This window comes from Aquarana catesbeiana, linkage group LG01 (genome assembly GCF_042186555.1).
Source record: "Aquarana catesbeiana isolate 2022-GZ linkage group LG01, ASM4218655v1, whole genome shotgun sequence".
Classification (NCBI taxonomy): domain Eukaryota; kingdom Metazoa; phylum Chordata; class Amphibia; order Anura; family Ranidae; genus Aquarana; species Aquarana catesbeiana.
Window position 1 is genome coordinate 832,983,921 of NC_133324.1, and position 15,976 is coordinate 832,999,896.

Here is a 15,976-nt window from a genome sequence, read left to right on the forward strand (position 1 = left end):
TGGTGGGTTGTGCAGAGGTGAGAGCTGTAGGGTGGAAGCTGGGGGTGTGGAGATGAAACATGGGAGGTGGCAAAGGTGAGAGCTGTGGATTGGGGTGAGCTTTAGAGGGGGGGGGGGGCAGAGATAATATGGATGGGGATGCAGGGGTGAGTTGTGGACTGGGGGTATAAGCTGTAGTTGGAGGGGTGCAGGGGTGAGATGTTGATGGAGGGGTGCTATGGTGAAATGTGGACAGGGGAAATAACAGGTGAGCTATGGATTAGGGTTGCAGGGGTTAGGTGTGGATGAACACAGTGGTAAGCAAAGAGATAAACAGAGGTGAGGATTTGATGGTTATTTTTTGGGGGGGATACTTGAGGGAAGGGGGAAGACCAGGGAAAATTGCTGGGACAGTAAAGCACACAGAGTTGGTGACCAAAAGTATGTAATGTATGGCACAGCATACTCAGAACCACTATACTCTGTGCTGTATGTTGCATATTAAAGGACTCTGGATGGTACTCCTTAATTCTGTACTCTGTTCAATGGGTTTTGTGTTGCATACTCCTGAACCCTGCACTCTGTATGCTGGACTGTATATTACATATGCTTTACCGCTGCTCTCCATGTGCTGGGCTCTGTTACATATTCCTGACTCCTGCACTCTGGAAACAGGGCTATATGCTGCATATTCCCGAATACAAGGGATGCTTCGCATTGAATGTGTAAGTACTATCATTTTTGCCGATTTTTTTCTTTTTTTCTGCGCCTTGTGTCACGCACTGCTCACAACTGCACAATAAACACTCCTGAGCCCTGTGTGTTAGTTATGAAGTCCTGTACTTTGTGTTACACATTCCTGAACCATGCACTTTGTGTGATATGAAGTTCTAAGACTTAACTTATTAAAGTTTATATGGCGCTGCTGTACTTCTCTTCTCTAATGAGGTTGGGGGTGGAGTTTGGGTGTGGTTGGGGCGGGGCTTGGGTGGGGTTTGGGCGTGGTTGGGGGCGGGGAGTTGGGCAGGGAGGGTGAGTTTCTGCGCCTATTTTCTGAGAGAGAAAAAAAGCCCTGGTGTTACATCTTTCACTTAGATGTTCTACGTTGCACTTGTAAATACAGCTGGATAAACCAAAAACTGAGTCTGTCTTCATTTCAGGCTGCAAAGCAACAAAATGGCATTAATTTATAAAGGGGGGGGGGGGGGCGATTATTTTCAATACCCACTAGACATTACCTGGCACAAAAACACCAAAAGTCTCATGGGTGGCCAAAAACATGCAAAATGTGCAGACTAGGCATTCGCTTCCAGGTGCATTTTGGGAGATTGATGTCAGGTTTTCTCATCTAAGCTGTACAGCCCTCTTTCACATTACAGAAAAAATTCTCCTAAAACTCTGCATCCCCTAAATCACCCATGTCCAACTTTTTTGTGATATTTCCACTACTGAAATCCATCTGGAAAGCAGTCAGGTCCCTAGGCTGCATGTGACCAGGAACTGATCTTCATAATGTAAGAATTCTGTGTACCATAGGTTACAATTGTTTATCATGTTGGAATGTAAGTAGATGGGTATGTGGGTCTAGTATATTTCATGACAAGTAGTGTACTTAAAGGGCCTTTCAAATATTACCTTATTTTCTATGCATTTACTGTATAGTGAAAGCATTTTAAATTTTCCATAGCTATAATTTTTTTGGAAGCTACCATTTTCTGCTTGGGTAGACTCCATATCATTCCCCTAAAATAGCATGCAGTCCAAAATTCAGTGATAAGAGAGAAGGAAATATGGAATGTAGAGGTAAGCTGTGGTTTACTTTCAGTGGTCCTTATATATTGGGCAATAAGGTGGCATAAACTGTTACCATTACAGGAAACTTTTGCAAAGGAAATAATAAAAGCTTCCTTTCCTTCTAAAAAAAAAAAAAAAAACGTGAGCTGCCTGAATGTTATACTCCCCCAATAGTTTTGAGTCACAAATACCGAAGTGTACTGACCAGGAAATCTAACCTAATCTACTACATGCTCTATCCAGGCTTGTAACTAAGGCTCCCTTTACACTTGTAGAACTCCAAAGTTGCGCCGACTTTGGAGTGCAACTTTGACATAACTTTGGATGGGTGCAACATGGCTTTGGCTAGTGATAGTGGATAACTGTTGCACACAAGTTGCATTGTATAACATTCAGGTATGACTTTCATGCAACTGTTGTAGAAATGTTATTAAGTCTTCTTCAATATGTATTGTCACAGTGTCTCCCAGTGTTAGTTCTGCTGCAGCCCAGTCTAAGAGCCCTTTCACACCGGGCCGCCCACAGCGTCGGCGGTAAAACGCCGCTATTTTTAGCTGCGTTTTACCGTTGGATTAGCGGCGCATTTCGGCCGCTAGCAGGGCGCTTTTACCCCCCTGCTAGTGGCCGAGAAAGGGTTAAAACCGCCCGCAATGCGCCACAATAGCGGCGTTTTGCCGGCGGTATCCCAGCGCTGCCCTATTGATTTCAATGGGGAGGAGCGGTAAACACACCGCTCCAAAGAAGCTTCTGGCAGGACTTTTCCTGACGTCCTGTCAGCGCAGCGCTCCGGTGTGAAAGCCCTCTGGCTTTCACACTGGAGACAATGCTGCAGCTGTTTGAGGGTGGATTGCAGGCGCTATTTTTAACGCTATAGTGCCTGCAAAACGCCTTCAGTATGAAAGAGGTCTAAAGAGCAAGTTGGGGCAGACTGATGTCGGTTTAAGGCCCATTTGTTAGTGGAAAACTTCCTGTAAGATGTAGAGAAGTGTTTGCAGAGTGAGGATATGTCCCCCAACAAAGGGCCCCAGTGCAATGCACAGATGATCGTCTAGGGTGAGTGTGTTCACTCTGCGAAGACATTACTGGTTATGGGGGGGATGTATGCTCTTGTCTCTCTGTGTCTGATCAGTACATGGAGGGGCTGTGGCGTGTCCCTGCAGATATACTCCCATTTATAGGAATGGTAGAATAATCCGGGTATGTGGTGTTATCTTAACAATGCAGAATAATGATTCACGCCAATTAAAACGGGAGTCTTTGAGTGCGTTTTGTTCAGGGACAGCGTTCATGATTTCTAAGGCCAGTCATGTGGCGTACTTTGTCTAGCTGAAGAGCATGGCTTAAAGGGACAGGGGGAGGGAAATCATGCACAGACATGCCCAGACACTCCCCTAGTCATTTTTAATTGGTTGAGATATGTATAACTCTTCCTGTTTGCCTGTGCTTGGTTGGCCTATTGTGAAGCCATCAAGCTCTATTGTCATCGCTATTATATATAAACAAAAACGCAGGCTTTTCAGACAAGTCTGCCTGTGGAGCTAAGGATGAAAGGATGGTGGTTATGTCTGTTTTACTCGGAAAACAGGGTTGTACTAAGATACATTATACCAAAAGGCTGAAAGGGTGCTTATTAGCGCAGGAGACATGGATTACGAATAGCGTATAGAGAAATCTCCACGTCAGCAACTTCTGAGGGTTAACATTGAAGTCTATGGCCCTCAAGTTGCATGAAAGTCAGACCAAAGTAGTACATGAACTACTTTGACGTTGCTGCAACATTAAGTCGCGCATATATGAATGGGTATCATTGGAAAATATAGGGAATGACTTGTCATGCAACTTAGTCGCACAAGTGTAAATGGAGCCTTAGTGTTGGTGCGAGACAATTAGTATTCTCTGGAGGTCAGCAATGGAAGTGTACATATTTCTCAGTACTATGTGTTATCTTCAGTCAGGTCAGACCAGAAATGGAGAGGTGAGTAATGAATCACAAGCATGGTGTAGGACACAGTTTTATATATATAATAAACCAATATGGCTGCCCCAAAGTACATATATATTTACAAACTATACAGAGAAAAAAAGAAAAACATTAACACTGATAAGATTTACATAGAAGTGAACCTGTGATCTCCTAAAAAGTGCTAATCGGGCAGCAGACATTGAAAGAAACGTGGTGGTGCCCACATATATGTACTATTTTATCTCCAAGCTACCTGGCAACCCAGAAACCAAGAATGTGCTAACATACAATTGTCAGACAGCCCATGTTTCTGCCTTTGCCCTATCCCTCACTCCTCTCTGTCTAGCCAGCCATCTTAGAAGTCTATATAAACGCAATTTTTTTTCCCATTGTGGACAGAGAAGGGGAAAACTAAAACCACTACCGGGCAGCCCAAAATTTTTGCTGTTCGCCCACTTTCATTCCTGGCAATACTGCTTATCAAGATAATAAGGGATAGAGTGAATCTCTTAGTCCATGTTCACATTAATGCTGCAGCATAATCCTGCTTTTTTCATGGTTGTAACATGTTTGTGTAGTGCTGATCAGATGGTGGTTTTCCAGCATGTCCCTTCTACAAAAGCTGGTCCTTAGACACGCTTCTGGTGGATTCACAGCTGTACATGCGTGCCGAATATTGGCCAGTTCCTGCTGAACTGGCCGTTATTCAGACTGTGTGTACTCAGCTTAAAGTGGATGTAAAGGTAAAGAACAAGTTACAGCCAGTTGCTCTCTTCTTTTAATCTCTCCTACACTGTGTAATTGCTTTTTTAAAACGATGCCTGTAAATACCTTATCTTTGCTCTTTTATGACTGATCACGTAATCTCCGGCTCCTCTATTCCTCCGATCTATAGGTTGCAAAGGGAGGGGCTGAGTTCCCCCTCCGATGTCAGCTTGGAAGCTTGGAAGGTCATGTGACCGGCAAGAAGAGATCAAAGATGAGGTATTTTCAGGCTTCGTTTTACAAAAACATTTACACCGTGTAGGAGAGATTAGTTTAACAGAGGAACTGGCTGTAATTGTTCTTTACTTTTACTGCCAGCTAATAATAGCGGCAGGAGGGGGGTGGTTTTGAGAGGGGGAGAGATGCACAGGAGCTAACAGGCAGGGAGGGAGAGAGAAGAGCTGCAGATGATGGAGGCACGTAAACTGACCACGGTAATCAGGAATCAGCAGCCATGACTACTGTGGTCAGCACACAGAGGGGGACACAGGAAGTGGCAGGATCAGCCAGGTTTTTTTACAGCTTAGAGAGGTGCAGCTAAGGTAGCACAAGCATTGTGCTGTTTAATCTGCTATAAGCGAACAGGAACTCCCTTTTTTTCTTTCTTTTTTTTTTTTTTTTTTTAGGGTTACAACCACTTTAATATGATTTCTCCTGTGGTGCAGATGCATGACAACTTACACCAGTATGAGCAGGGTCACCACTCTATCCAAATCTAAAATGAGGTTTACCTTCATACTTTAAATTTTGGACAGCAGTGAGATGGGGAATGTTTTGCATGATGGTGTCCCCTGAGAGTTCCAGGGCTGCTTTGCTAAGTATGTAGGGTGCATGCTACACATGATTACTGTCCAGTTGACACTTTTTAGGTGACCCATTGTTTAAGTTGATCACGTTCACATATATCATGAAGTCTGTAAAAAGACTACAGTTTACAGTGTTACAGAGCTGCAAATTTCAAATAGCTGGAATCTACTGTAAGGCTTTACAGGAATAATGTTGAAGTGGAACACTTGGCAAAAATGAAATGCCCAGTTGCAATACATATTTGCTTGTTTACCTGCAGCAAGTTTAGAATTTTGTCCAGACATTCTTGCAATATGCACAAATCTCTGCTGGTCAGCCTGCTGCTTCCAGAGTCAGCTCATGCTTGCTAGACATAGGTGATGATGTAGATTCTCTGCCCAGAGAAAGGGCTGGAGATGGACAGATAACACAGCTGCATTACTGAACCAGGAAGATGAATTACTTAATTTGTAACTACATTTTTTTTCCGGTTTGGCTGGGCAGGGTAAAAAATGTGCATAAATTACAAGACTGGCTGAATTACTAATACTACAGAATTACTATAGGTAAAACTGTAAACAAATATGTATTTCAACATTTAGCAGTTTGAGGTTTTGCCAAAAGAAAAGATTTACCTTTTATCTAAACAAATGTCAACCCCCCCAGCCATGAGCTAAACTGCACTAATACCTCTGCACCTGTTGCAGCCCACTCCAGAGTTTACTACTTCTGCAAAGAGGCTTGCGTCTTCACACCTATTACCAATAGATTTGAATGAGACCATACACCAGTCTCAGTGTATGGTCCTATTCAACTTTTTGTGGCCAGGGCTGAAAAAGAAGGCAGACACCGGCGTGGGCCACAACTCAACAAAAAAATTTTAAAAGTTTTTGTCTAGGGGTGTTGGTGTTAGACCCCATACACACTATTAGATTTTCTTCAGATTTACCAAAACCATATAAAATAGGGTCAAACCTTAAGAGTTTCAATTTGTATGCAATCAGGCAGGCCCTTGCACTACATAGTTTTGGTAAATCTGAAGACAAAAATCTACAGAAAATCTAATGGTGTGTATGGGGCCTTAGTTTAGCTCAGGAGGACTGGAGGGATGTTGGTTCGTATAAAGGTAAACCTGTAGTGTACCTGGATACGTGAACTTGTATTGACTCCATGCTTTCCTATTCTCCTGTTTGCCACAGCTTAGATCTTCGCGATGCCTCACCTGACACAACACATTCTCCCACATGACATTTTTCAAATTATGGATACGTTGCTATACTCATATACTGTATCCATGTCTTAGACTCTATTCAATCCATTGGTAAGCGCATTGATGGGCTACTCTGTTGAAGTGGAATCTGCAGCTTGTATACTCTGAGATTGTGAAGATGAATCTGGAAAATGATGGGATAAAGGCTGTGAGGTCCCAGGTTGGACAAGGTGAGGGTCTTAGAGAAGCAGATCCATACATGTCTTGCCCTGAAGAAAGCCAAGCCGTGGTGTTCAGTTTATTCAACACTTACTGAACATGCTTCTATATGCTGCTATTATGCATGTACATTTTATTGAGCTTTTAGTGTCATTTGTCATTTAGTGAACTTACTACTAGCAGTCCATTCATTTCTGGTCACAATTGACATTTATGAAAGATATAATATATTACATATTGTCATTCTTCATTTGTGGGATGAAGCCAGTCTAGTCTCATTTTTCTGACAGCATTGTCACACAATGTAGTTTAGTCCAAAACAACAGTAATTTTCTTTGCGCAGAAATGCTTCACAGCTCACCAGTCCCTCTTACTGCCGGAAATCAGGACAGGTTTTGTTTGAGTTTCCATCTGCCTGTAGTGGGTAAGAGAAGTATTGTGTGGAGACCAGAAAGGTAGACGATGGATTCAGATGGATGGAGTGTGCGGAAGAGTATGGAGGAGGTGGTGAAGTTACAAGGCAGCCAGGGTCTGTCCTGGAAGACGAGAGTCTGCGTACTGATCCTCCAGTAGATGTGGAGCTAGTGGCAGTGCTAGACTGTCTTGATGGAGTCCGTAAACCAGTACCAGTGAGAATCATAGGAAGAGACTCTGGGGGGTAAGTCCGCAAGGTGAACCTCATTGGCTGCTGAGAGCTCTGTTTTGGCCTCAGGCATGTGCAGCAGTAGACGGCCACCAAAGAGCCCACAATGATGAAGGCAATAAATATGGACCCAACGATGAGGAATGGAACATAAACTGGTTCTGCAAAGCAAAATGTAAAAAGGTTAGTAGGATTCTCAAGTAAAATCTTTACAGGTCTCCTAGATCTATTTAACTGTTATCCCAAAATGCCAGCCCCCCAAAAAAATAACGATTAGTTCAAAATATACCTTAACTTTGGTACACAAATGTGTTATTTTTTTGTGGTTCAATAAAAAGATAGAAAAAAAAAACCTTAATGCAAAAGCTAAGCATGCGAACATGTCTTTTTGGTGGATGTAAAACCGATTCATGAAATTTGACCTAGGCACATATATCTGTAGTGTTTTCTTGTCTCTCTCCAAAGCCCTAAGTCCCGTGTCTTTCTGCTGCTCTGTTCTGTTATCAGCATGATAACTTCTGACATGTTCTCCTAGATGGGAAATAAAAGCAGCTGAAAAATTGTGTTGAGATAGGTTGCTATAAATAGATTAGCAGAAAGCTTGTCTTGTCACAGCACAGCTCTGAAAGTATCTTTGTTCTGCCAATATGGAGGGGTGGTGTGTGCCTTTCCTCTAATCAGCTGTCTCCCAGTGTAAGCCAAGACTACACTGCTACTGCTGAATGAGGAATTGAAAATTCTAACCCGTTGTAAGAATTCTAAAGAATATAGCAAGCTGAAGAGCACAGATATACGTATAAAACTTATGGAGGGAGATTTGTTTCATCTCTGTGTATCATCTGAGGCTGTTCACTGCACTGGGTATATGAGGTTTACATGCACTTTAAAGAAAAAAAAAAGATTGTCTTTCAGGGTCTGTTCACACATTTACTGGTGTTTTACACTGAAAGAATAACAGTCACTGCTAGGGCACATAGAAAACCATTGCTTTCTATGTGTCCCATTCGCACTGCAATGCAGAGTGGAGGTGTGATGCAATGAGCTGCGATAAAATGCAGGCGTGCTGTATTTTTCTGTAGGGAACTGGGTACTACCACATAGCAAAGTACTGCGCTGCTGTGTGGTGACATGAATAAAGTGTCATTTTGAATACTTCAAATAAAGTTGAGAAAGAAAAAAAAACTGTGTGATGCGCCGAAACCCGCATCACACTGCCCCCTCACCGTTTCTTACTACAGCCAAAACAAACCGTTTGGTTTAGTGTGCAGGCAACGAAAATGGGCCCTTAAACTTTGACCTAAAAGCCAGCTTCTCTCATGTCTATGGCGAACGCTGTATATTGAGCTCACATTGATAATAGCAGGAATTAAGGCATCTATTTGGTGTGGCATTTTTACCATTACCAATTCCACGCCAACATTTACCAGGCACACGCAGTGACTTAAAGTTGTTGTAAACCTTTACATATACCCAGAGAAGTGACCTCGGGTGATAAACCGAGATGAAACAAATCCCCCTACAGAAGTTGTACCTGTTTATCTGCAGTTTTCTCTTCTCTACATCTGTTGAAAAGCCAAAATTGATCAAGCTTGTCTGAGATGTCAGAAAAAAGGGAGCTGGGAGCTGAAGTCAATCTGCAGAGCTCAGTGAGAAGAGCTCTGAGAGCTGATTGGGGGGAAGGGACACCCACCTTCACACAGGAACAGAGCTGAGGCTCTCAATCAGATGGCGCTCCTTCCCTGCCACCATTTTTCTCTTGGTGTCAGGAAAACTTGACACTAAGTACTCCTAATTGAGACAAGTGCACACTATAGAGGGGATATGTTTTGTTCATATTTCATGTCTGAGGTTTACAACCACTTTAAGGAACCTTTCCTAAAAGAAACATGGGGACTGCCCTTGCTAACTTTTCATTCTGAAAAAAGCTAGATACCTGTACCTTTGACTTTACCTACTGACTTTCCTGCCTCAATCTTTTGAGTTGCTAACCCAGAAAAAGTATGTGGCTAAAGACTGACTTCTCTGAATCTGCTGCTTCAGCGACTGATAAAATACTGAAGCCAGAGGGTCTGTAAAGCAGCCAGGTAACTAGCACTTTTAGGAGATCAGCAACAGCAACCCCGTATTTCTCCTAGGAAAAGTTTTCTTAAAGTTTACCATACTCTGAAAATAAAATAAAAAAAATGCTATTAGGTAGAATTTTTGCCAGAAGAGACATACAAAATATTTTCTAAAAATAAAAGCTTCTTCCCCTTTCCTTAGCATTTTTGTTATCGATCTATACTTCATTACATAGGTGCTGCGTGCATGAATGCTGTCCATTAGGTGCCATAATGTTCAAGAGCCACCCAGTATAAAGCAGTTTTATTCCCCTTTAATATGTACTGACTGAAATATGTAGGCTTACATTTCTGAACCACTTTTAAGGCCTCTTGCACACTGCAGCTTGAAAAAGCTCAGTACAGCCCATTAATTGTAACATGCCTATGCACACAGGCACATAAACAAGAGCCGTGCATTCTACAGTAAAAAAAATAATGGATTTTGCATTTTTGGTCAGTAATTTACACCTCATGCGTGCAAATGCCCATTTACATATCGTGTAGAACCTAAAACGTGAAAATAAGTTTTCACGCGTGCACGAATTTGCATGAAAATTGCATGAATGCATATGCATGCAAATACAAAAAAAAAGTCTGAAAAAGTAGATGTTCAAACAGGAGTATCGTATGCAAGATGCCAATAAATGCAGGATGCCCTAGGCCAGTGATGGTGAACCTTGGCACCCCAGATGTTTTGGAACTACATTTCCCATGATGCTCAACTACACTGCAGAGTGCATGAGCATAATGGGAAATGTAGTTCCAAAACATCTGGGGTGCCAAGGTTCGCCATCACTGCCCTAGGCCCCTTTCACACAAGCAGTCCGATTTGGGTCTGCCTGTCCATTTTTCAGGCGGGACCCTATCGGACCTTCCATTCTCAATGGGCAGTTGGATGTAAATGGACTTGTGTCACACCCAGCTACCTCCAATCTGGTCTGGTTTGGCAAAAACAAGCGGAATGGTATCCATTCCTTTCCATCTGGCTGGATCATAGTGGAGGTCAGTTGGGTGTACATGGACAGCCGGTCTGTTTACATCCAACCACCCGCAGAGCAGACTGGGTCCGCTCTAAATAAGCAGAGCAGACACACAGCGGTCATCCACCTGCTCCACTATGCTCAGTGGGGGACCAGAAGACAGATCCCTGCTGAGCAAGCCTGAAAAAAAACAGATTCCGCCCCTTATGAAAGGGGTCTGTCAGCCTTGTCCAGTAGTTTGACTGACCAGGAGCATATAGATCAGATGTTCTGCTCATTCTAATGGCCCGTATACACGATCCGAATATCGCATGGAAACAGTCGTCCGAGGAAGGATCGTACGATATTCGGATTCTGTGTACACTACTTTCGACAGCTGATCACGACCGTTCATCCAATATTATTCGATCGGAAATACACGAAAATTTTCCTCGTACGATTCCAGATCGTACGATTTTCGTTTAGTCAGTATAGTTTTCGTCCGAAAATACAATACAAATACATTACAACACATGACATCACTTCCGATTTTTTTTGTCTGTCGTACAAGACTTTATTTAGCTATTCAATTTCTACTTGCGACTATTAAGCGAGAACGGTCGTACGATATTTGGAACGTGTGTACGAGGCATTATTCAGTGATCTAAAAAATGTAAACCTAAATACGTTCAGGTAAGAAGCATTTTCAAAAGACCAGCAATGGCAGCTTACATATTTCTATCAGTACAGTTTTCCTTGAACTCTTCATACTTCAGTTGCGTTACCACACACTTATTGGCATTCAGGATTTTATGTTTATCATTCATTTTGAAAGGGCTGCTAACGTATGGCAATGAAAGCAAAAACACCCCCTGCAGCATCTTTTTTTTTTTTTTTTTTTTTTTAAATGCAGTGCACTACAACACTTGACATGTACATATTGGGGTTTATTTACGAAAGGCAAATCCACTTTGCACTGCAAGTGCACTTGGAAGTGCAGTCGATCTGAAATGAGTGGAAGCTCTGCTGATTTTATCATCCAATCATGTGCAAGCTAAAATGCTGTTGTTTATTTTTCTTGCATGTCCCCCTCGGATCTACAGTGACACTTTCAGTGCAAAGTGGATTTTCCTTTAGTAAATAACCCCCACTTTGTGTTGCAGACTACTGCAGTGATGCTTTGTGATGCCTTTCAATTACAAAGACATTCTAACATATTGCATATCTTATTCTGCAGCGATGTGCTTTCCTGTACTATCTTTGTACACATGTTGCTGCAATGCATGGGTGTAAATCCAGATTTAATTATAGTGTACACAGTGAGTGCATCTTAATCTTACTATATTACTGTATTAATATATAATGTTCATATTCTCTTGGATTGCACTAAAACCAGAAATAGAATTCTCTAACAGAGCAAGTCTTGCCTACTGCAGAGCAATGAAATTAGAAGTGCCTACTCTGACCAATCAGCTCAGTGATAAACTACGTTTCTGGGCTATCGCCAAAATTTGGAAGACTGAGAAGAAGCTGTCAAGTCCTCAGTCTTTGTAGCATTTAAAGTAGTTCTAAAGGCTGATTTTTTTTTTTTACCTTTGCTCTCTCCCTTCCCATTGGCTCAGACACAGCAGCATGAGCCATTGGCACCTGTTGCTACAATCGCAGACAGTAGGGAGTAAATGGGGAAGTTGGATTCAAGATAAGCTCTGTGTGTCAGTGGAGACATAGAGCAGGGCTCGGGAGCCAGAAGGCATACGTGCCCCCATAACAAATGGCATGCTACGGAGGCACGCAGCGGGGACCCCCAGATCCCGCCCCGTATGAATGGGTATTGGGTACATACTACCCCTACCCATTCACCAAAAAGTCAGTGAAATGTAAAAGAAAAACAAGTTGGTTTTTGACAATTCCTTTCATAATAGCTCTGTCTTCTCCCAGTGCCGTCCTCTCCGCCGCCGTCTTCTCCTGCCGGCTCACCCAGTGCTTTCTCTCCCATCGCTGTCTTCTCCTCCTGCTGCCGTCTTCCCCTATGCCTTCTCTCCTGCCGTCTTCTTCCTTGCCGCCAGTTGCTTGCAAAAAAGAATTAAAAACCTGCAGTTCTTCTCTTGCCTTCTTTCTCTGTTGTGTTGTCCTCTGACTGGCATCTGTTATATAGCCATGGGGCGTGGCTATCTGATGACATCACAGGGGGTAAACTCTCCAGGTGACGTTATCTGATGGCCACGGCCCATGGCTATATAACAGGCGCCAGACAGCGCATGACAACACAACAGAGGAAGACGGCAACAGAAGAGCAACGGCTTTTTATTTTTTTTAGCGGGTAACCGGCGGTGGGAGGAGAAGACGGTGGCGGGAGAGACGGCAGGAGAAGACAGCGGCAAAGAGGACGCCACTGGGAGAAGACAGAGCTTTTAAGAAAGAAATTGTCAAAAACCAGCTCTTGTTTTTGTTTTTTTACATTTCACTGTCTTTTTGGTGAATGGGTAGGGGGTAGTACAGTGCCTTGCAAAAGTATTCACCCCCTTAGCTTTTTACCTATTTTGTTACATTACAGCCTTTAGTTCAATTTTTTTTTAATCTGAATTATATGTGATGGATCAGAACACAATAGTCTAAGTTGGTGGAGGTAAATTAGAAAAATATATACATAAAACAATTTTTCAGAAATAAAAAGATAATTGGCATGTGCGTATGTATTCACCCCCTTTGTTATGAAGCCCATAAAAAGCTCTGGTGCAACCAATTACCTTCAGAAGTCACATAATTGGTGAAATGATGTCCACCTGTGTGCAATCTAAGTGTCACATGATCTGTCATTACATCAGTGGCGGCCCGGGCACTGTGGGCACACGGGCGCCGCCCCCCCAAACATGCATCCGGCCCCTTTTAAGACACCGGACGTTCGGATTCCTATGGTGGGGGCGGAAGGGGTTGGTACTTTTTGAACCACCTGATTAGAGCCAGAGGCTCTAATAGGCTTCAAAATAGGGTGGGCTCGGGGCGCAGAGAGTGCGTCCTGATCCCACCCATTTGTGTGACGATAGCGAATTAATTTTCACTATTTTCACACTAGCCTTCCCCCCCACCAATCAGGAGGCAGGGCGTCAGACCTGTTTTCTGATTGGCCAAAGCGCTAGGCCACCCTATTGGATGCCTGGCACACTTAGGAAGAGGAGCGGAGGTCGTGGTAAGTGCCACAATGTCAGAGTCAGGGGGTTGGGGTTGGAGTTGGATTGGGCTGCCAGAGCCGCGAGCCCCGCAGGTGGGGGCGGGGTCGGTGGGCATAGTGGCTGCATATGATGGGCACAACAGTGGCTGCATTTGACGGGCACAAGTGGCTGCATTTGACGGGCACGTGTTGCTGCATATGACGGGCACAAGTGGCTGCGTTTGGACACAATGGCTGCATATGATGGGCACAAGTGGCTGTGTTTGGGCACAAGTGGCTGCATAAGACGAGCACACGTGGCTGCATATGACGGGCACAGTGGCTGCATTTGATGGGCACAGTGAGGATGCAATTGATGGGGGGTTCAGTATTTTTCAGTTTGTTTGCGCCCCCCAAAAAATTTTGAGTACCAGCCGCCTCTGCATTACATATACACACCTTTTTGGACGGCCCCAGAGGCTGCAACACCTAAGCAAGAGGCACCACTAACCAAACACTGCCATGAAGACCAAGGAACTCTCTAAACAAGTAAGGGACAATGTTGTTGAGAAGTACAAGTCAGGGTTAGGTTATAAAAAAATATCCAAATCTTTGATGATCCCTAGGAGCACCATCAAATCTATCATAACCAAATGGAAAGAACACGGACCGGGCAAGGAGGGCATTCATCAGGGAGGCAGCACAAAGACCTGAAGTAACCCTGGAGGAGCTGCAGAGTTCTACAGCAGAGACTGGAGTATCTGTACATAGGATGATAATAAGCTGTACGCTCCATAGAGTTGGGCTTTATGGCAGAGTGGCCAGAAGAAAGCCATTACTTTCAGCAAAAAACAAAATGGCACGTTTTGAGTTTGCGAAAAGGCATGTGGGAGACTCCCAAAATGTATGGAGGAACGTGCTCTGGTCTGATGAGACTAAAATTGAACTTTTTGGCCATCAAAGAAAACGCTATGTCTGGTGCAAACCCAACACATCACATCACCCAAAGAACACCAGTGTAACATGGTGGTGGCAGCATCATGCGGTGGGGATGTTTTTCAGTAGTCTGGACTGGTAAACTGGTCAGAGTTAAGGGAAAGATGGATGGTGCTAAATACAGGGATATTCTTGAGCAAAACCTGTACCACTCTGTGTGAGATTTGAGGCTAGGACGGAGGTTCACCTTCCAGCAGGACAATGACCCCAAACACACTGCTAAAGCAACACTTGAGTGGTTTAAGGGGAAACGTGTAAATGTGTTTGAATGGCCTAGTCAAAGCCCAGACCTCAATCCAATAAAAAATCGGTGGACAGACTTAAAGATTGCTGTTCACAAGCGCAAACCATCCAACTTGAAGGAGCTGGAGCAGTTTTGCAATGAGGAATGGGCAAAAATCCCAGTGATAAGATGTGGCAAGCTCATAGAGACTTATCCAAAGCGACTTGGAGCTGTGATAGCTGCAAAAGGTGGCACTACAAGGTATTGACTTTAGGGGGGTGAATAGTTATGCACATTGACTTTTTCTGTTATTTGGTCCTATTTGTTGTTTGCTTCACAATAAAAAAAAAAACATCTTCAAAGTTGTGGGCATGTTTTGTAAATTAAATGATGCAAATCCTCAAACAATCAATGTTAATTCCAGGTTGTGATTCAACAAAACACAAAAAATGGCAAGGGGGGTGGATACTTTTGCAAGACGCTGTATGTACCCGATATTTATTCACATAAGGGGGGTGCTGGGGGCCCCCCAGATTCTGATAACCCCCCCACCCACAGACCCTGACAATCACCGGCCAGGGATGTCGGGACGAGGCTCTTGTCCCCATCACCAGGGGGGGAAAGGTGCTTTGGGGTGGGGGTATGAGGGCATGCGGCCTAATATGGTTCAGGAGGTGGGGGCGCTCGCTCGTCCCCTCCCTTTCCTGACCTGCCAAGCTGCATGAACGGATAAGGGTCTGGTATAGATTTTGGGGGGCCCCACACCTTTTTTTTTTTTTCTTTTTTTTTTTACATTTTGTCATGGGGGGAGCCCCGTCCGAATCCATACTGACTCGAAGGGCCTGGTATGGACCTGGGGGGGGGGGCCCCATGCCGTTTTTGTTTTTTTTTACATTCAGGGTTCAAAGGTTCAAAAACGGATGTCAGAGGATCGGATGTAAGCAGATCGTCTGCTAACATCCGATTGTTTGTTAGTTCCGTTCTTTGTACAGATGAAAAAATAGGGTTCTCTTCCGTTATAAAAATGGAGCTTAGAGGAGACGGATGTCAGCGGATAATCATCCGCTAATGTCCGCTATCCCATAGAGATACATGTATGTCTGTTTTTCATCCGTCAACGGATGGATAAAAAAATGGACATACAGAAAAGCCGTGTGAAAAGGGCCTAATACTGATGGGTTAGGGGATT

At 43.7% G+C, this 15,976-nt stretch overlaps 1 protein-coding gene across 1 annotated transcript in view; it reads right to left on the reverse strand.

Annotated features, from left to right (window-relative positions):
* Window positions 1-3,791: 3,791 nt before the first annotated feature.
* Window positions 3,792-15,976, reverse strand: part of SHISA3 (shisa family member 3) — a 51,975-nt gene continuing 39,790 nt past the window's right edge. Inside the window, exon 2 of the mRNA XM_073608507.1 lies at window positions 3,792-7,520. Within this exon, the coding sequence (XP_073464608.1) occupies window positions 7,087-7,520 (434 nt within the window). The 3' untranslated portion in view covers window positions 3,792-7,086. The remainder of the gene's footprint in view (window positions 7,521-15,976) is intronic.